Here is a 20,441-nt window from a genome sequence, read left to right as displayed (position 1 = left end):
TTTTTAAGAAAAAAAGCCTTACTATAGTATGTCGTTTTTTTTAAGAAAAAAGCCTTACTATACTATGTCGTATTTTAAGAAAAAAAGCCTTACTATACTATGTCGTATTTTAAGAAAAAAAGCCTTACTATACTATGTCGTTTTTTTAAGGAAAAAAAGCCTTACTATAGTATATCGTTTTTTAAGAAAAAAGCCTTACTATACTATGTCGTTTTTAAAGAAAAAAAGCCTTACTATACTATGTCGTTTTTTTCAGAAAAAAAAGCCTTACTATACTATGTCGTATTTTAAGAAAAAAAGCCTTACTATACTATGTCGTTTTTTTAAGAAAAAAAGCCCTACTATACTATGTCGTTTTTTTAAGAAAAAAAGCCTTACTATAGTATGTTGTTTTTTAAGAAAAAAGCCTTACTATACTATGTCGGATTTTAACAAAAAAGCCTTACTATACTATGTCGTTTTTTTAAAGAAAAAAAGCCATACTATAGGATGTCGTTTTTGAAGAAAAAAGCCTTGCTATACTATGTCGTTTTTTTAAAGAAAAAAATCCTTACTATACTATGTCGTATTTTAAGAAAGAAAGCCTTACTATAGTATGTCGTTTTTTTTAAGAAAAAAGCCTTACTATACTATGTCGTTTTTTTAAGAAAAAAAGCCTTACTATAGTATGTCGTTTTTTAAGAAAAAAAATCCTTACTATACTATGTCGTTTTTTTAAGAAAAAAAGCCTTACTATACTATGTCGGATTTTAACAAAAAAGCCTTACTATACTATGTCGTTTTTTTAAAGAAAAAAAGCCATACTATAGGATGTCGTTTTTGAAGAAAAAAGCCTTGCTATACTATGTCGTTTTTTTAAAGAAAAAAATCCTTACTATACTATGTCGTATTTTAAGAAAAAAAGCCTTACTATAGTATTTCGTTTTTTAAAGAAAAAAAGCCTTACTATACTATGTCGTTTTTTTAAGAAAAAAAGCCTTACTATAGTATGTCGTTTTTTAAGAAAAAAGCCTTACTATACTATGTCGTTTTTTAAGAAAAAAAGCCTTACTATACTATGTCGTTTTTTTTAAGAAAAAAAAGACTTACTATAGTATGTCGTTTTTTAAGAAAAAAAATCCTTACTATACTATGTCGTTTTTAAAGAAAAAAAGCCTTACTATACTATGTCGTTTTTTTAAGAAAAAAAAGCCTTACTATAGTATGTCGTTTTTTTAAGAAAAAAGCCTTACTATACTATGTCGTATTTTAAGAAAAGAAGCCTTACTATACTATGTCATATTTTAAGAAAAAAAGCCTTACTATACTATGTCGTTTTTTTAAGAAAAAAAGCCTTACTATAGTATGTCGTTTTTTAAGAAAAAAGCCTTACTATACTATGTCGTTTTTAAAGAAAAAAAGCCTTACTATACTATGTCGTTTTTTTAAGAAAAAAAGCCTTACTATAGTATGTTGTTTTTTAAGAAAAAAGCCTTACTATACTATGTCGTTTTTTAAAGAAAAAAAGCCTAACTATAGTATGTCGTTTTTTAAGAAAAATGCCTTACTATACTATGTCGTTTTTTAAGAAAAAAAGCCTTACTATAGTATGTCGTTTTTTAAGAAAAAAGCCTTACTATACTATGTCGTTTTTAAAGAAAAAAAGCCTTACTATACTATGTCGTTTTTTTTCAGAAAAAAAAGCCTTACTATACTATGTCGTATTTTAAGAAAAAAAGCCTTGCTATACTATGTCTTTTTTTAAGAAAAAAAGCCTTACTATACTATGTCGTTTTTTTAAGAAAAAAAAGCCTTACTATAGTATGTCGTTTTTTTAAGAAAAAAAGCCTTACTATACCATGTCGTTTTTTTAAGAAAAAAAGCCTTACTATAGTATGTCGTTTTTTTAAGAAAAAAGCCTCACTATACTATGTCGTATTTTAAGAAAAAAGCCTTACTATACTATGTCGTTTTTTAAAGAAAAAAAAGCCTTACTATACTATGTCGTTTTTTTAAGAAAAAAAGCCTTACTATACTATGTCGTATTTTAAGAAAAAAAACCTTGCTATAATATGTGTTTTTTTAAGAAAAAAAGCCTTACTATAGTATGTCGTTTTTTTAAGAAAAAAAAGCCTTACTATACTATGTCGTTTTTTTAAGAAAAAAAGCCTTACTATAGTATGTTGTTTTTTAAGAAAAAAGCCTTACTATACTATGTCGTTTTTTTAAGAAAAAAAGCCTAACTATAGTATGTTGTTTTTTAAGAAAAATGCCTTACTATACTATGTCGTTTTTTTAAGAAAAAAAGCCTTACTTTACTATGTCGTTTTTTAAAGAAAAAAAGCCTTACTATAGTATGTCGTTTTTTAAGAAAAAAGCCTTACTATACTATGTCGTTTTTAAAGAAAAAAAGCCTTACTATACTGTCGTTTTTTTCAGAAAAAAAAGCCTTACTATACTATGTCGTATTTTAAGAAAAAAAGCCTTGCTATACTATGTCTTTTTTTTAAGAAAAAAAGCCTTACTATACTATGTCGTTTTTTTAAGAAAAAAAGCCTTACTATAGTATGTCGTTTTTTTAAGAAAAAAAGCCTTACTATACCATGTCGTTTTTTTAAGAAAAAAAGCCTTACTATAGTATGTCGTTTTTTTAAGAAAAAAGCCTTACTATACTATGTCGTTTTTTAAAGAAAAAAAAGCCTTACTATACTATGTCGTTTTTTTAAGAAAAAAAGCCTTACTATACTATGTCGTATTTTAAGAAAAAAAACCTTGCTATAATATGTGGTTTTTTAAGAAAAAAAGCCTTACTATAGTATGTCGTTTTTTAAGAAAAAAAGCCTTACTATAGTATGTCGTTTTTTAAGGAAAAAAGCCTTACTATACTATGTCGTTTTTTAAGGACAAAAGCCTTACTATACTATGTCGGTTTTTAAAAGAAAAAAAGCCTTACTATACTATGTCGGATTTTAACAAAAAAGCCTTACTATACTATGTCGTTTTTTAAAGAAAAAAAGCCTTACTATACTATGTCGTTTTTTTAAGAAAAAAAGCCTTACTATAGTATGTTGTTTTTTAAGAAAAAAGCCTTACTATACTGTCGTTTTTTTAAGAAAAAAAGCCTTACTATAGTATGTCGTTTTTTAAGAAAAATGCCTTACTATACTATGTCGTTTTTTTAAGAAAAAAAGCCTTACTATACTATGTCGTTTTTTTAAGAAAAAAAACCTTACTATAGTATGTCGTTTTTTAAGAAAAAAGCCTTACTATACTATGTCGTTTTTAAAGAAAAAAACCCTTACTATACTATGTCGTTTTTTTCAGAAAAAAAAGCCTTACTATACTATGTCGTATTTTAAGAAAAAAAGCCTTACTATACTATGTCGTATTTTAAGAAAAAAAGCCTTACTATACTATGTCGTTTTTTTAAGGAAAAAAAGCCTTACTATAGTATATCGTTTTTTAAGAAAAAAGCCTTACTATACTATGTCGTTTTTAAAGAAAAAAAGCCTTACTATACTATGTCGTTTTTTTCAGAAAAAAAAGCCTTACTATACTATGTCGTATTTTAAGAAAAAAAGCCTTACTATACTATGTCGTTTTTTTAAGAAAAAAAGCCCTACTATACTATGTTGTTTTTTTAAGAAAAAAAGCCTTACTATAGTATGTTGTTTTTTAAGAAAAAAGCCTTACTATACTATGTCGGATTTTAACAAAAAAGCCTTACTATACTATGTCGTTTTTTTAAAGAAAAAAAGCCATACTATAGGATGTCGTTTTTGAAGAAAAAAGCCTTGCTATACTATGTCGTTTTTTTAAAGAAAAAAATCCTTACTATACTATGTCGTATTTTAAGAAAGAAAGCCTGACTATAGTATGTCGTTTTTTTTAAGAAAAAAGCCTTACTATACTATGTCGTTTTTTTAAGAAAAAAAGCCTTACTATAGTATGTCGTTTTTTAAGAAAAAAAATCCTTACTATACTATGTCGTTTTTTTAAGAAAAAAAGCCTTACTATACTATGTCGGATTTTAACAAAAAAGCCTTACTATACTATGTCGTTTTTTTAAAGAAAAAAAGCCATACTATAGGATGTCGTTTTTGAAGAAAAAAGCCTTGCTATACTATGTCGTTTTTTTAAAGAAAAAAATCCTTACTATACTATGTCGTATTTTAAGAAAAAAAGCCTTACTATAGTATGTCGTTTTTTAAAGAAAAAAAGCCTTTCTATACTATGTCGTTTTTTTAAGAAAAAAAGCCTTACTATAGTATGTCGTTTTTTAAGAAAAAAGCCTTACTATACTATGTCGTATTTTAAGAAAAAAAGCCTTACTATACTATGTCGTTTTTTTTAAGAAAAAAAAGACTTACTATAGTATGTCGTTTTTTAAGAAAAAAAATCCTTACTATACTATGTCGTTTTTAAAGAAAAAAAGCCTTACTATACTATGTCGTTTTTTTAAGAAAAAAAAGCCTTACTATAGTATGTCGTTTTTTTAAGAAAAAAGCCTTACTATACTATGTCGTATTTTAAGAAAAGAAGCCTTACTATACTATGTCATATTTTAAGAAAAAAAGCCTTACTATACTATGTCGTTTTTTTAAGAAAAAAAGCCTTACTATAGTATGTCGTTTTTTAAGAAAAAAGCCTTACTATACTATGTCGTTTTTAAAGAAAAAAAGCCTTACTATACTATGTCGTTTTTTTCAGAAAAAAAAGCCTTACTATACTATGTCGTTTTTTAAGGACAAAAGCCTTACTATACTATGTCGGTTTTTAAAAGAAAAAAAGCCTTACTATACTATGTCGGATTTTAACAAAAAAGCCTTACTATACTATGTCGTTTTTTTAAGAAAAAAAGCCTTCCTATACTATGTCGTTTTTTTAAGAAAAAAAGCCTTACTATAGTATGTTGTTTTTTAAGAAAAAAGCCTTACTATACTATGTCGTTTTTTAAAGAAAAAAAGCCTAACTATAGTATGTCGTTTTTTAAGAAAAATGCCTTACTATACTATGTCGTTTTTTTAAGAAAAAAAGCCTTACTATACTATGTCGTTTTTTAAGAAAAAAAGCCTTACTATAGTATGTCGTTTTTTAAGAAAAAAGCCTTACTATACTATGTCGTTTTTAAAGAAAAAAAGCCTTACTATACTATGTCGTTTTTTTTCAGAAAAAAAAGCCTTACTATACTATGTCGTATTTTAAGAAAAAAAGCCTTGCTATACTATGTCTTTTTTTAAGAAAAAAAGCCTTACTATACTATGTCGTTTTTTAAGAAAAATGCCTTACTATACTATGTCGTTTTTTTAAGAAAAAAAGCCTTACTATAGTATGTCGTTTTTTTAAGAAAAAAAGCCTTACTATAGTATGTCGTTTTTAGAAAAAAAGCCTTACTATACTATGTCGTTTTTTTCAGAAAAAAAGCCTTACTATACTATGTCGTATTTTAAGAAAAAAAGCCTTACTATACTATGTCGTTTTTTTTAAGAAAAAAAATCCTTACTATACTATGTCGTTTTTAAAGAAAAAAAGCCTTACTATACTATGTCGTTTTTTTAAGAAAAAAAGCCTTACTATAGTATGTCGTTTTTTTTAAGAAAAAAGCCTTACTATACTATGTCGTATTTTAAGAAAAAAAGCCTTACTATACTATGTCGTATTTTAAGAAAAAAAGCCTTACTATACTATGTCGTTTTTTTAAGGAAAAAAAGCCTTACTATAGTATATCGTTTTTTAAGAAAAAAGCCTTACTATACTATGTCGTTTTTTTAAGAAAAAAAACCTTACTATAGTATGTCGTTTTTTAAGAAAAAAGCCTTACTATACTATGTCGTTTTTAAAGAAAAAAACCCTTACTATACTATGTCGTTTTTTTCAGAAAAAAAAAGCCTTACTATACTATGTCGTATTTTAAGAAAAAAAGCCTTACTATACTATGTCGTATTTTAAGAAAAAAAGCCTTACTATACTATGTCGTTTTTTTAAGGAAAAAAAGCCTTACTATAGTATATCGTTTTTTAAGAAAAAAGCCTTACTATACTATGTCGTTTTTAAAGAAAAAAAGCCTTACTATACTATGTCGTTTTTTTCAGAAAAAAAAGCCTTACTATACTATGTCGTATTTTAAGAAAAAAAGCCTTACTATACTATGTCGTTTTTTTAAGAAAAAAAGCCCTACTATACTATGTCGTTTTTTTAAGAAAAAAAGCCTTACTATAGTATGTTGTTTTTTAAGAAAAAAGCCTTACTATACTATGTCGGATTTTAACAAAAAAGCCTTACTATACTATGTCGTTTTTTTAAAGAAAAAAAGCCATACTATACTATGTCGGATTTTAACAAAAAAGCCTTACTATACTATGTCGTTTTTTTAAGAAAAAAAGCCTTCCTATACTATGTCGTTTTTTTAAGAAAAAAAGCCTTACTATAGTATGTTGTTTTTTAAGAAAAAAGCCTTACTATACTATGTCGTTTTTTAAAGAAAAAAAGCCTAACTATAGTATGTCGTTTTTGAAGAAAAAAGCCTTGCTATACTATGTCGTTTTTTTAAAGAAAAAAATCCTTACTATACTATGTCGTATTTTAAGAAAGAAAGCCTTACTATAGTATGTCGTTTTTTTTAAGAAAAAAGCCTTACTATACTATGTCGTTTTTTTAAGAAAAAAAGCCTTACTATAGTATGTCGTTTTTTAAGAAAAAAAATCCTTACTATACTATGTCGTTTTTTAAGAAAAAAAGCCTTACTATACTATGTCGGATTTTAACAAAAAAGCCTTACTATACTATGTCGTTTTTTTAAAGAAAAAAAGCCATACTATAGGATGTCGTTTTTGAAGAAAAAAGCCTTGCTATACTATGTCGTTTTTTTAAAGAAAAAAATCCTTACTATACTATGTCGTATTTTAAGAAAAAAAGCCTTACTATAGTATGTCGTTTTTTAAAGAAAAAAAGCCTTACTATACTATGTCGTTTTTTTAAGAAAAAAAGCCTTACTATAGTATGTCGTTTTTTAAGAAAAAAGCCTTACTATACTATGTCGTATTTTAAGAAAAAAAGCCTTACTATACTATGTCGTTTTTTTTAAGAAAAAAAAGACTTACTATAGTATGTCGTTTTTTAAGAAAAAAATCCTTACTATACTATGTCGTTTTTAAAGAAAAAAAGCCTTACTATACTATGTCGTTTTTTTAAGAAAAAAAAGCCTTACTATAGTATGTCGTTTTTTTTAAGAAAAAAGCCTTACTATACTATGTCGTATTTTAAGAAAAGAAGCCTTACTATACTATGTCTTTTTTTAAGAAAAAAAGCCTTACTATACTATGTCGTTTTTTAAGAAAAATGCCTTACTATACTATGTCGTTTTTTTAAGAAAAAAAGCCTTACTATACTATGTCGTTTTTTTAAGAAAAAAAGCCTTACTATAGTATGTCGTTTTTAGAAAAAAAGCCTTACTATACTATGTCGTTTTTAGAAAAAAAGCCTTACTATACTATGTCGTATTTTAAGAAAAAAAGCCTTACTATACTATGTCGTTTTTTTTAAGAAAAAAAATCCTTACTATACTATGTCGTTTTTAAAGAAAAAAAGCCTTACTATACTATGTCGTTTTTTTAAGAAAAAAAGCCTTACTATAGTATGTCGTTTTTTTTAAGAAAAAAGCCTTACTATACTATGTCGTATTTTAAGAAAAAAAGCCTTACTATACTATGTCGTATTTTAAGAAAAAAAGCCTTACTATACTATGTCGTTTTTTTAAGGAAAAAAAGCCTTACTATAGTATATCGTTTTTGAAGAAAAAAGCCTTACTATACTATGTCGTTTTTAAAGAAAAAAAGCCTTACTATACTATGTCGTTTTTTTCAGAAAAAAAAGCCTTACTATACTATGTCGTATTTTAAGAAAAAAAGCCTTACTATACTATGTCGTTTTTTTAAGAAAAAAAGCCCAACTATACTATGTCGTTTTTTTAAGAAAAAAAGCCTTACTATAGTATGTTGTTTTTTAAGAAAAAAGCCTTACTATACTATGTCGGATTTTAACAAAAAAGCCTTACTATACTATGTCGTTTTTTTAAAGAAAAAAAGCCATACTATAGGATGTCGTTTTTGAAGAAAAAAGCCTTGCTATACTATGTCGTTTTTTTAAAGAAAAAAATCCTTACTATACTATGTCGTATTTTAAGAAAGAAAGCCTTACTATAGTATGTCGTTTTTTTTAAGAAAAAAGCCTTACTATACTATGTCGTTTTTTTAAGAAAAAAAGCCTTACTATAGTATGTCGTTTTTTAAGAAAAAAAATCCTTACTATACTATGTCGTTTTTTTAAGAAAAAAAGCCTTACTATACTATGTCGGATTTTAACAAAAAAGCCTTACTATACTATGTCGTTTTTTTAAAGAAAAAAAGCCATACTATAGGATGTCGTTTTTGAAGAAAAAAGCCTTGCTATACTATGTCGTTTTTTTAAAGAAAAAAATCCTTACTATACTATGTCGTATTTTAAGAAAAAAAGCCTTACTATAGTATTTCGTTTTTTAAAGAAAAAAAGCCTTACTATACTATGTCGTTTTTTTAAGAAAAAAAGCCTTACTATAGTATGTCGTTTTTTAAGAAAAAAGCCTTACTATACTATGTCGTATTTTAAGAAAAAAAGCCTTACTATACTATGTCGTTTTTTTAAGAAAAAAAAGACTTACTATAGTATGTCGTTTTTTAAGAAAAAAAATCCTTACTATACTATGTCGTTTTTAAAGAAAAAAAGCCTTACTATACTATGTCGTTTTTTTAAGAAAAAAAAGCCTTACTATAGTATGTCGTTTTTTTAAGAAAAAAGCCTTACTATACTATGTCGTATTTTAAGAAAAGAAGCCTTACTATACTATGTCATATTTTAAGAAAAAAAGCCTTACTATACTATGTCGTTTTTTTAAGAAAAAAAGCCTTACTATAGTATGTCGTTTTTTAAGAAAAAAGCCTTACTATACTATGTCGTTTTTAAAGAAAAAAAGCCTTACTATACTATGTCGTTTTTTTCAGAAAAAAAAGCCTTACTATACTATGTCGTTTTTTAAGGACAAAAGCCTTACTATACTATGTCGGTTTTTAAAAGAAAAAAAGCCTTACTATACTATGTCGGATTTTAACAAAAAAGCCTTACTATACTATGTCGTTTTTTAAAGAAAAAAAGCCTTCCTATACTATGTCGTTTTTTTAAGAAAAAAAGCCTTACTATAGTATGTTGTTTTTTAAGAAAAAAGCCTTACTATACTATGTCGTTTTTTAAAGAAAAAAAGCCTAACTATAGTATGTCGTTTTTTAAGAAAAATGCCTTACTATACTATGTCGTTTTTTAAGAAAAAAAGCCTTACTATAGTATGTCGTTTTTTAAGAAAAAAGCCTTACTATACTATGTCGTTTTTAAAGAAAAAAAGCCTTACTATACTATGTCGTTTTTTTTCAGAAAAAAAAGCCTTACTATACTATGTCGTATTTTAAGAAAAAAAGCCTTGCTATACTATGTCTTTTTTTAAGAAAAAAAGCCTTACTATACTATGTCGTTTTTTTAAGAAAAAAAAGCCTTACTATAGTATGTCGTTTTTTTAAGAAAAAAAGCCTTACTATACCATGTCGTTTTTTTAAGAAAAAAAGCCTTACTATAGTATGTCGTTTTTTTAAGAAAAAAGCCTCACTATACTATGTCGTATTTTAAGAAAAAAGCCTTACTATACTATGTCGTTTTTTAAAGAAAAAAAAGCCTTACTATACTATGTCGTTTTTTTAAGAAAAAAAGCCTTACTATACTATGTCGTATTTTAAGAAAAAAAACCTTGCTATAATGTGTTTTTTTAAGAAAAAAAGCCTTACTATAGTATGTCGTTTTTTTAAGAAAAAAAGCCTTACTATAGTATGTCGTTTTTTAAGGAAAAAAGCCTTACTATACTATGTCGTTTTTTAAGGACAAAAGCCTTACTATACTATGTCGGTTTTTAAAAGAAAAAAAGCCTTACTATACTATGTCGGATTTTAACAAAAAAGCCTTACTATACTATGTCGTTTTTTAAAGAAAAAAAAGCCTTACTATACTATGTCGTTTTTTTAAGAAAAAAAGCCTTACTATAGTATGTTGTTTTTTAAGAAAAAAGCCTTACTATACTATGTCGTTTTTTTAAGAAAAAAAGCCTAACTATAGTATGTTGTTTTTTAAGAAAAATGCCTTACTATACTATGTCGTTTTTTTAAGAAAAAAAGCCTTACTTTACTATGTCGTTTTTTAAAGAAAAAAAGCCTTACTATACTGTCATTTTTTTCAGAAAAAAAAGCCTTACTATACTATGTCGTATTTTAAGAAAAAAAGCCTTGCTATACTATGTCTTTTTTTTAAGAAAAAAAGCCTTACTATACTATGTCGTTTTTTTAAGAAAAAAAGCCTTACTATAGTATGTCGTTTTTTTAAGAAAAAAAGCCTTACTATACCATGTCGTTTTTTTAAGAAAAAAAGCCTTACTATAGTATGTCGTTTTTTTAAGAAAAAAGCCTTACTATACTATGTCGTTTTTAAAGAAAAATAAGCCTTACTATACTATGTCGTTTTTTTAAGAAAAAAAGCCTTACTATACTATGTCGTATTTTAAGAAAAAAAACCTTGCTATAATATGTGGTTTTTTAAGAAAAAAAGCCTTACTATAGTATGTCGTTTTTTAAGAAAAAAAGCCTTACTATAGTATGTCGTTTTTTAAGGAAAAAAGCCTTACTATACTATGTCGTTTTTTAAGGACAAAAGCCTTACTATACTATGTCGGTTTTTAAAAGAAAAAAAGCCTTACTATACTATGTCGGATTTTAACAAAAAAGCCTTACTATACTATGTCGTTTTTTAAAGAAAAAAAGCCTTACTATACTATGTCGTTTTTTTAAGAAAAAAAGCCTTACTATAGTATGTTGTTTTTTAAGAAAAAAGCCTTACTATACTGTCGTTTTTTTAAGAAAAAAAGCCTTACTATAGTATGTCGTTTTTTAAGAAAAATGCCTTACTATACTATGTCGTTTTTTTAAGAAAAAAAGCCTTACTATACTATGTCGTTTTTTTAAGAAAAAAAACCTTACTATAGTATGTCGTTTTTTAAGAAAAAAGCCTTACTATACTATGTCGTTTTTAAAGAAAAAAACCCTTACTATACTATGTCGTTTTTTTCAGAAAAAAAAACCTTACTATACTATGTCGTATTTTAAGAAAAAAAGCCTTGCTATACTATGTCGTTTTTTTAAGAAAAAAAGCCTTACTATACTATGTCGTTTTTTTAAGAAAAAAAGCCTTACTATAGTATGTCGTTTTTTAAGAAAAAAGCCTTACTATACTATGTCGGATTTTAACAAAAAAGCCGATAAAAAATAAAATAAAAAATACGACATAGTATAGTAAGGCTTGTTTTTCTATAAACGACATAGTAAGGCTTTTTTTTCTTTAAAAAAACGACATAGTATAGTAAGGCTTTTTTTTTCTTTAAAAAACGACATAGTATAGTAAGGCTTTTTTTCTTAAATTACGACATAGTATAGTAAGGCTTTTTTTCTTAAAAAACGACATTTTATAGTAAGGCTTTTTTTCTTAAAAAACGACAGTATAGTAAGGCTTTTTTTCCTAAAAAACTAAATAGTAAAGTAAGGCTTTTTTTCTTAAAAAACAACATAGTATAGTAAGGCTTTTTTTTCTTTAAAAACGACATAGTTTAGTAAGGCTTTTTTTGTTAAAATCCGACATAGTATAGTAAGGCTTTTTTTTTAAAAAAAACGACATAGTATAGTAAGGCTTTTTTCTTCAAAAACGACATCCTATAGTATGGCTTTTTTTCTTTAAAAAAACGACATAGTATAGTAGGGCTTTTTTTCTTAAAAAACGACATAGTATAGTATGGCTTTTTTTCTTTAAAAAACGACATAGTATAGTAAGGCTTTTTTTCTTAAAAAACGACATAGTATTGTAAGGCATTTTTTCTTTAAAAACATCATAGTATATATAGATAGTAGATGTATAGTTTTTTAAGAAAAAAAGCCTTGGTATACTATGTCGTTTTTTAAGAAAATAAGTCTTACTATACTATGTTATAGTTTTTTTTCTTAAAAAACAACATAGTATAGTAAGGCTTTTTTTCTTTAAAAACGACATAGTATAGTAAGGCTTTTTTGTTAAAATCCGACATAGTATAGTAAGGCTTTTTTTCTTTTAAAAACGACATAGTATAGTAAGGCTTTTTTTTCTTAAAGAAACGACATAGTATAGCAAGGCTTTTTTTCTTAAAATACGACATAGTATAGTAAGGCTTTTTTCTTAAAAAACGACATAGTAAAGTAAGACTTTTTTTTCTTGAAAAACGACATAGTATAGCAAGGCTTTTTTTTCTTAAAAAACGACATAGTATAGTAAGGCTTTTTTTCTTTAAAAACATCATAGTATATATAGATAGTAGATGTATAGTTTTTTAAGAAAAAAAGCCTTGGTATACTATGTCGTTTTTTAAGAAAAAAAAGCCTTGCTATACTATGTCGTTTAAGAAAATAAGTCTTACTATACTATGTTATAGTTTTTTTTCTTAAAAAACAACATAGTATAGTAAGGCTTTTTTTCTTTAAAAACGACATAGTATAGCAAGGCTTTTTTTCTTAAAATACGACATAGTATAGTAAGGCTTTTTTCTTAAAAAACGACATAGTAAAGTAAGACTTTTTTTTCTTGAAAAACGACATAGTATAGCAAGGCTTTTTTTTTCTTAAAAAACGACATAGTATAGTAAGGCTTTTTTTTCTTAAACGACATAGTATAGCAAGGCTTTTTTTATTTAAAAAACTATACATCTATCTATATATACTATGATGTTTTTTGTAAGAAAAAATGCCTTACAATACTATGTCGTTTTTAGGGAAAAAAAGCTTTACTATATATACTATGTCGTTTTTTAAGGGGAAAAAAAGCCTTACTATACTATGTCGTTTTTTAAAGATTATTACTATATTATGTCATTTTTAATAAAAGAAGCAAGTTTTTTTTCTTTAAAAAACGACCATGTATAGTAATATATACATGGTTGTTTTTTTAAGAAAACAAGCCTTACTATACATGCTCATTTTTTAAGAAGAAAAAAAGCTAATCAATTTCACTACATTTCTGTTTCAGGTGAAGATCGACAACTTGGAGCATGGGGGATTTGATCCGATGACTTTTCACAAGGTAAGTGGCTTCCTACCTCGTGCGCTTATTTCCCTACTATGACCAGCATAGCATGTTTGTATTTAGGTGTCACACATAGTGCAGTTATTGAGGCAAGAACGGAACAATATTACCAAACATCTCTTATTGGCACATTGCATACAAAACCACAGAATAGAAATAAGAGACATTGGTATAACAGGTCTAATAAAACAGACAGCCAATTAATATATGCAAGGTCAGTGACAGTCTGCCCCCATACACAAAACCAACAACAATCTCAACCCAAACTATTTTCAGTCGTCTCGTGAACAATTTTGACATAAATCGCACATTAACATTGTTGCACGTACACATTTTTCATTTAAAGTAGGACTACAGTGCTACATCCAGGTGCTTTCAAAATTTCTCTAGTACATGGGCCCTAACGCTATATCTAAAGTATATCAAACTGTGCACTAATATGCAAATACTAACAGGCATGGTTCACAAACTGTTTGAGAAAGGACCCACATGGTCAAAATAATACAGATAGACAAACTGAAAATCATTTTTTTCTTCATTGGTGTTAAAAAAAATCAACGAACAATGAAAAATTAACGAAAATGAAAATTGGACAGAATTTGAAAATGACCCGTAGTTCTACAACCGTGAAAATCAACTATTACTTACGACAATGTCATTCCAAATTGAGCATCTTTTTTGATATACTAATTCTTGTATTGAACTATATTGTGTTACGCAAGTGTATCTTATGTGGACAGAATTTGTTGGAAAAAAAAGGCTACTGTTCAAACAGGCGTTCACTTTCATTGATAGTTATTTATAAGCCATAACTAGGATATGCGTATAAAGACTTCAAGAAAATGTGCTAACTCACATTCTTTGAAGAAGTTACTCTTCTGTTTTTGTGCATTTTTAGTGGTTTCAAGTTTGCGTACATTGCCATCGAACGAGATTACTCTTTCGTCTGCCTCGTAAAATGAGGCTATAAAAGAGAAGCGACAGCGACGTTACTTTCAACCCATGTGCATGGTGTTTGGTGTAAACCTGAAAAATGGCGGCCTGCTTACTTGGAGGAAAGGCATGGAATTCCTCCGGCACGGAAACATGGCAGCAGTTATTAGGGCAAACCGGCGCTCTTCATCACAGTGGCTTCAGGAAAAGCTAAAAAATAAAAAAAATAAAAAGTTGAAGGTGCAGCGCGAGCGAGTGTTGCTGCGTTTTCCCAATGTGTCCAATCTCCCATTCATGCTACAGAAGCCACTTTGTCACAGGCGGTGGCGTAACACACGTCCGGTTTGTCGTTTTCAGGTGCGGATTTTCCGTGGCAGGAAGTTAGCGTGAGCAGAGAAAGAACCAGTGCTCCCAACAACACACAGGTTCCGCTGAAGTAGAAGGCCAGGTTGTAAGACTGCGTCCAGTCAAAGAACCAACCTGAAAGGTGAGTAGACAAACGGTTAGTTTTTCTCCAACAATTAACGAAAATGCTAAATACTGTAATGTTACAAAGCGGGCCTAGTTCTTAATGCTCCTGTCACCAAGTTCTTTGTTAGCGCTATCATTTTGTCTTCAAATTAAAACGTAGTTGTCTTTGGTTTGAATTTTCAACTTACCCACAACAGGTGGTCCGAGCATGATCCCAAATCCACCGAAGAACATGACGATCCCGTGCGCTTGCGTCAGTCTCTCCAAGCCGACAATCTTGGTGGTGACGTACGAGGTGATGGACCAGTTTCCCGAGAAGAAGCCCAAGATGGCGCAGAGGATCTGCAGTCCTACGTAGCTCTTGGTGATGGGGATGAGCAACAGCACCAGGCCGCCGGCAAACATGGTGAAGGCGTACAGGTAGATGCTTTGGATCCAGCGGAGGTCCACCAGGATCCCCAGGACCAGTTTGCCCACGCAGCCCGCGATGGCTCCGATGGAGACCAGAGGAACCAGGCCGACTTCTTCGACCAGTCCTTGGCTCTGGGCGACGTCCTCGATCAGGAGCACGGGAGGGTAGGCGCCCAGGCTAAAAAGAAAGACGCCGATGCAGAAGGCCACCATGACTTGGTCCTGCAGGATCTCGTAGGTGGAGCTGGTGTACTTGGAATAGGCCCGCTTCTTCTTTTTGATCACCTTGGCGATGCCCAGGCGAGCCAGGAAGCCCCTCGTCTTCTTCTCCACCCGGACGCCGGCGTCCGCGCCGTCCATGGTGATGAGCAGCTCCTTGGCCGTCAGGGTCTTTTCTTGAGCGGACGCCGAGGATCCCGACAGGTGGTCCGGCTGAGACTTTTCCAAGATTTGCTTCTCTGCATGTCGTTCCAAGGAGGCCTTCCGTTTGAGGTAGTAGCCCGGCATGTTGAGGGGTCTCATGAAGCCGGCGCAGGCCATGAGGTTGAGCGCTATGGCCCCGATGATCAAGAGGCAGCCGTCCAGGCCGTAGAGCGTGACCAGCTCGTTCTGAGCCGTGGCGTAGATGAAGGCTCCGACGCTGGTGCCTGCGATACAATAACAATGTTATTTGGTCTTGTATTAAAAATGTTGAAAATAGTTCCTGCCCTATTGCAATGAAGCACATTCAGTCTCCTATTTTTAATTTCACATCCTCGACATATTGTGATTGCAAAGCAGTTTTGATAACATCTACTATTTGCTGTTTGTTAATGTGAACTTTATACTGAAAGTGAACATAAAACAGATGGCGTCAGCACCCGACCGATGAAGTGACTATTTTGATGGGGTGGGTGCGGCCCCTTTGGCAGCCATCCACGTTTTAGTTGTTTGGCCTCTGGATGCCGAAGATTTACTACAGCAGTTTGTATTTAAAGATAACTAATCGGACCGAGATAGTAAACAATGTTTTTGTTTCCAGAGATCAAATTGAAGCATATCGTTTACCTAAAGCCAAACCTGAAGCGATTCTTGAGACAAATTAGCATTTCTGCAAGCCGTTCAAAAATTCTCGCCGCAGTGGCCAAACCTACTCTTTTTTTGTTTTTTTGGCACACAGCTTCCCAAACTTTCCAGAACACTCAGCTCTATCCGCACCGCAGATGTTTATCTAACAAATTTCGTACGCGACGGCAGAACGTGAGAGCGTGGTGGTAGTCTTACCTGTGGTGACGATGCCGAGGGCGAGGCCGCGTCTCTTGTCGAAATACTGACAAGTGATTGTCAAGGTGGCTGCGTAGACCAGACCGCAACCCAGACCTGTGTTTAGGAAAGAAGAGACAACAAATCTTACTAGCAGAGTCAAAAAATTAAACGACATTTTCTCTCGATTCCGAACAACAGGAGCCAAAGAGTGTGATAGTAAAATCTGGGAATTTACACTAATGTACGTCTAGCCTTTAACGTTACATACGCTTCGCTTCTTGTGAGATAACAGCTGGCAAGGGCTAATAAAAGGTCACATAGGGATTGGGCTATGTCAAACATCTTTTTATCCTGACTGATGCTCATTAGCTGTAATCAGCTGCTGTCTTACATCATAAATGGCGTTTTAGTGAGGATCCCATTTGGTAAGATTCCATCCACTCTTTTTCAAAGGATAAGAAGCTTAGGCCAATCAAATGACTGCCTCAACATCAAACGGATTCCATTCCGAAAGCAACATGACTCGACTTTTACTGACATAATGTGCACCCCCCCCCCCCTACTTACCGACGACAATGCCGTAGGAGAAGATGAGGAACTGGACATTGGGAGCGAAGGCGCTGAGCATCAGGCCGCCGGCCACCATGACGCCGCTGAAGATGGTGACGGGGCGGGCGCCAAAATTATCCACGCAGGCGCTGCAAATGGGACCTACGGAGAGAAAAGATGCGGAGGCAAAATGACCACAATTAAATAAATGAAAAAAACATGGCGTCATTCTCTCTTGCTTGCTAAGTCATTTCCCCGCATGGACAGCACGGAGGTGCTTGTGCTTGCTTTTCCATGTAAAATCAATAAAAGCAGCCCCACTAAAAGCTCATCCAGTTGACACTTTTTTCCCTTTCCACCCTGCGGAAAACACCTGTGGCATACCGTCATCGCTTTTAATTCACCCCTGCGAGAAACTGTTTATGGGATCAGGGTAAAGGTAATGATTTAGTGTGCTATTTTTTTAGTAGCGCTGGGGAATAAATCACGTACATTAGGAAATGATGGTGCCAAAAGATGAAATGCGATGCCAAAATGTCAACTTGTTCCTAAGTGAGAAGCCACTCCCCATTGTGAACTAACATGTTTTGTAACTAACTGGCAAAACAATAAGTTTATTACTTTCATACAATGACTACATCATCTGGTGTTCATTTAGATGAAATGTTAATGTTCAAACATTTATCAATATTTGGAGTTAATTATTGGTTAACACTAGCACCGCACTATAATGTTTCAATGTTGGCCATAATGGTGATCTTTGTGAGCTAGGCATTTTCTCCTGAAAAGTTTCGCATTTGGAGTACAATTATACAGTCTGGGTTGTTTTAATTTAGATAAGAAATAATGCAATGCATTAAATGGAGCGCTCTTGATTTTCTTTTTTTTCCCCTCTCAGCCCTATCACTGAAAATGGATTGGACGTCTATCGCCGTCATTGAGTTAATACTTAAAAAATACATTGTAACAAACTGATTTTTAAAAATGGAATTGACAACTATACTACACTTGTGAATGTCAGGGAAGGAACGTCTTTTACTCACTAGCGATGAGGCCCACTCCAGAAACCAGCGAGCCCACCCAGGCCGTCATGCCCTTGCCCTCCTGGAAGGCGTGCAGCCACTCGGGGTAGAGGACGCCCACGGACTGGGGGGAGCCGTAGGCCAGCAACTGGGCCGTGAAGGAGGCCGCCACGATGGCCCATCCCCAGCCGCCGTCCAGCACTTTGGAGGCCATGTAGGCGATGTGTGTCCCACCCGCTGGATGACGAAAAGCACCTGCGGGGAGGGGGGGATTTTATTAATATGTACATTTATTTATAATAAAATTACAACAATGACAAATATGTATAAAAGAAGAATTGCTCATATTGTAGCTTAGGTTGTTCTAACATAAAGATGTCAGAATTTTATTTAAGATTAATTGTAGTTTTTGTGATGATTTCCAAACAACGATGAACCTTCATTTTCGTGCATTTTGTTCAAATCTACCATTTAAAGAAAAAAAAAAGTGTCTCCCTATTTTTTTGCGGTACAGCCTTAATTTTAACAAGTGCAAATAACCTGACCACTGCAGCAACAGCAGCGTTCAGTCTTCAAGACACGCTTTGTTTACAAGCGCAGAATAACAGCAAAACATTGTCAAACGTTAGCATTATTCAACTAAAACCGTGACAACAGCGAACCTCCAAAGCGCGACAAGAATAAACGACCTTAATGTATTCTAATTCGAATTCATTTCCGTCCTTTCTTCGACGTCTCTTACCATGTTTTCATCCAGCGGTACTCACCTCAACAGCAGCCGGAGCTTCCGATGATGCGCGCTCCTCCGCGGCCACTTTCCATAGGGGGATGGAGCCTTCCTGGAGGATGTGGGGAAAGGGGAAGGAAAAAAAAAAAACGCCAAATAAACCTCGCCGTGTGACGTCTCGCGGCGGCGGCGGCGGTGTCGACTAGACGCCGGCCGAGCGAGCGAGCATCATCGCACGGCGCCTCCTTCCTTCCTTGTTTCCTGGCCGCCTTTGTGGCCGGTGAGCAAACCGGTTCCAAGCTGTTCACGCCGGCAAGCGGGAGCAAGGCCACCCCGCGAGCACATGGATGCTCTTTATGAGCCATAAAGACGCACACGACACGCCTTATTTTATAAATCATTGAGACTTAATCATATTTACCTGACGGGAGGAAAAACGGCAGCAAATATTAAGTTGGGAAGTGCACTTGTCATGTGAAATCGGGGAAAGTTAAAGGGGGCTCATGAGATGAGGGATATAAATATAGTTGGGGAAGGGAGGGGGAGCAATCGTTTACCTTACCGTCAAGCTCTTTTTTTGGGGGGAATTTAGGCAAATATTCTCACTAAACACTTCCGGGGACCCATTAAAAAGTAGCTTTTCCTGTTGGAATGTCATAAATAAAAGTTTAAGCCAGGGATGTCCAAACTGCCACCTGCTACAGTTATTATTGCTCCACAGTAAATGGGGAAAATATTGAATATGGCCCACAAAAGAAGCTTAAGTTGGGTCTACGTTCTATTGAATTTCTCAGCTACAACACATAAAAGTGACTCCTTTATTTGCAGTCACAGCACAAAACAGTAGGATTTCCCATGTTTCACCTAGAAAAGGTGACTGTGTCATTTTGTTCCACTGCCATTGACGTCCAATCCACTTTAACCGAGTGTGTTACCTTCAATGTTTTGTTGATGATTGACGGGTGGCTCTAATGTTTTCAGAGGCTCCTCGGGTTCCCGTACATGCTCCCCACCGTCCAACCAGATGCTCTCAATCTGGCTGGAACTGGTCTACAAGCAACATGTCACTTTAATGCTGCCAGTGTGAGCGCAAGGCAAATACCTCTTGCACTTGTCACTTTTCCTGGTAGGAGGGGGATTAGGGGGCTTAATTCTCTTCTGGAAAATGGAGCAAAGCACTGCCCTGCAAGCATCAAAGGTACGGAAGATTGTGATCTTTTTGTTCACTTTCTTTCATCAGGATGACTTCTTTCGCAAGGCCCTCAATAGTCCGCCTCATCTACAAAAAAAATGATAAAAATGATTGCCTCAAAATTGGCTCAGTACCAAGCTCACCGAACAATCAATTATGTAATTTACAAGTAGGCCGATAAATATTTTATTGGGTTAACCTTTCAATTCAATATTCAGAGCCTGGAAATCCAAATATTTTGACCGAATCAACCTCTAAATATCCCATCAAATAACGTTGTCATAATCTTAAGTGACATAACTACTATGTAACTTGATCAATTTCAGAAAAATAAACAAATCTCAGTGTAGTTGTCTTAACTCTGAGTCCACCTACGTCAGTGATCGCCTGCAGATGTTACATGAGCTTCACCATCTCCACTCTTCGTCGACACGGGACATCCCGCAACATGCTGTTCTCTCCTGTTGCCAGGCGTCGGCACGAGGCCCCTGATTGCTCAAGTCCCTGGAAGAGAATACAAATCTCACATCATGAGAAAAACACAGAAAATGAAACAACGAGACACTCCGGGAATGGTGTTTATCAGAAAACGTCACCTTGGGGTTTCGGAGCCGCCGACGCAAGAGCACGGAACATCAGAGGATTGATCCTGAGAACTAAAGTGGGGAAGCTTCCTGCCATTTTTTTT

General features: G+C 32.4%; 1 protein-coding gene and 1 long non-coding RNA gene across 3 annotated transcripts in view; one reads left to right on the top strand and one right to left on the bottom strand.

Moving 5' to 3' along the window:
* LOC144084586 (uncharacterized) overlaps positions 1-15,735 on the top strand; it is a 24,431-nt gene extending 8,696 nt beyond the window's left edge. The window contains exons 2-4 of the long non-coding RNA XR_013303854.1: positions 13,147-13,200; positions 14,494-14,623; positions 14,805-15,735. This is a non-coding gene — a long non-coding RNA (uncharacterized LOC144084586). The remainder of the gene's footprint in view (positions 1-13,146; positions 13,201-14,493; positions 14,624-14,804) is intronic.
* LOC144084584 (monocarboxylate transporter 9-like) lies at positions 13,780-20,441 on the bottom strand. Of its 2 annotated transcripts, none has more exons than XM_077613162.1 (8): positions 20,350-20,441; positions 20,129-20,257; positions 18,602-19,840; positions 17,856-18,089; positions 16,831-16,974; positions 16,282-16,377; positions 14,796-15,665; positions 13,780-14,616 (listed from the first exon to the last, which is right to left on the bottom strand). In XM_077613162.1, exons 4-8 carry the CDS (start codon positions 18,046-18,048, stop codon positions 14,429-14,431), a joined length of 1,491 nt encoding a protein of 496 aa, XP_077469288.1. In that variant the 5' UTR covers positions 18,049-18,089; positions 18,602-19,840; positions 20,129-20,257; positions 20,350-20,441; the 3' UTR covers positions 13,780-14,428. The 2 variants fall into 2 exon arrangements, with proteins under 2 accessions (XP_077469288.1, XP_077469289.1); XM_077613163.1 differs by having other exon boundaries at positions 18,602-18,673; positions 18,983-19,840; positions 20,129-20,394.

Source organism: Stigmatopora argus, chromosome 11, assembly GCF_051989625.1.
Source record: "Stigmatopora argus isolate UIUO_Sarg chromosome 11, RoL_Sarg_1.0, whole genome shotgun sequence".
Taxonomy (NCBI): Eukaryota; Metazoa; Chordata; class Actinopteri; order Syngnathiformes; family Syngnathidae; genus Stigmatopora; species Stigmatopora argus.
Note: the sequence above shows the minus strand (reverse complement) of the source record. Positions and strands in the feature narration are given on the sequence as shown.

What these genes read in the sequence shown, in the direction of transcription:
- LOC144084584 (XM_077613162.1), bottom strand. Translation starts at nt 18,048, where the DNA reads ATGGCCTCCAAAGTGCTGGACGGCGGCTGGGGATGGGCCATCGTGGCG. An exon ending in TGGAGTGGGCCTCATCGCTA is followed by an intron (nt 16,975 to 17,855) that starts GTGAGTAAAAGA and finishes TTCTCTCCGTAG; the next exon opens with GTCCCATTTGCAGCGCCTGC. An exon ending in CTCCTACGGCATTGTCGTCG is followed by an intron (nt 16,378 to 16,830) that starts GTAAGTAGGGGG and finishes TCCTAAACACAG; the next exon opens with GTCTGGGTTGCGGTCTGGTC.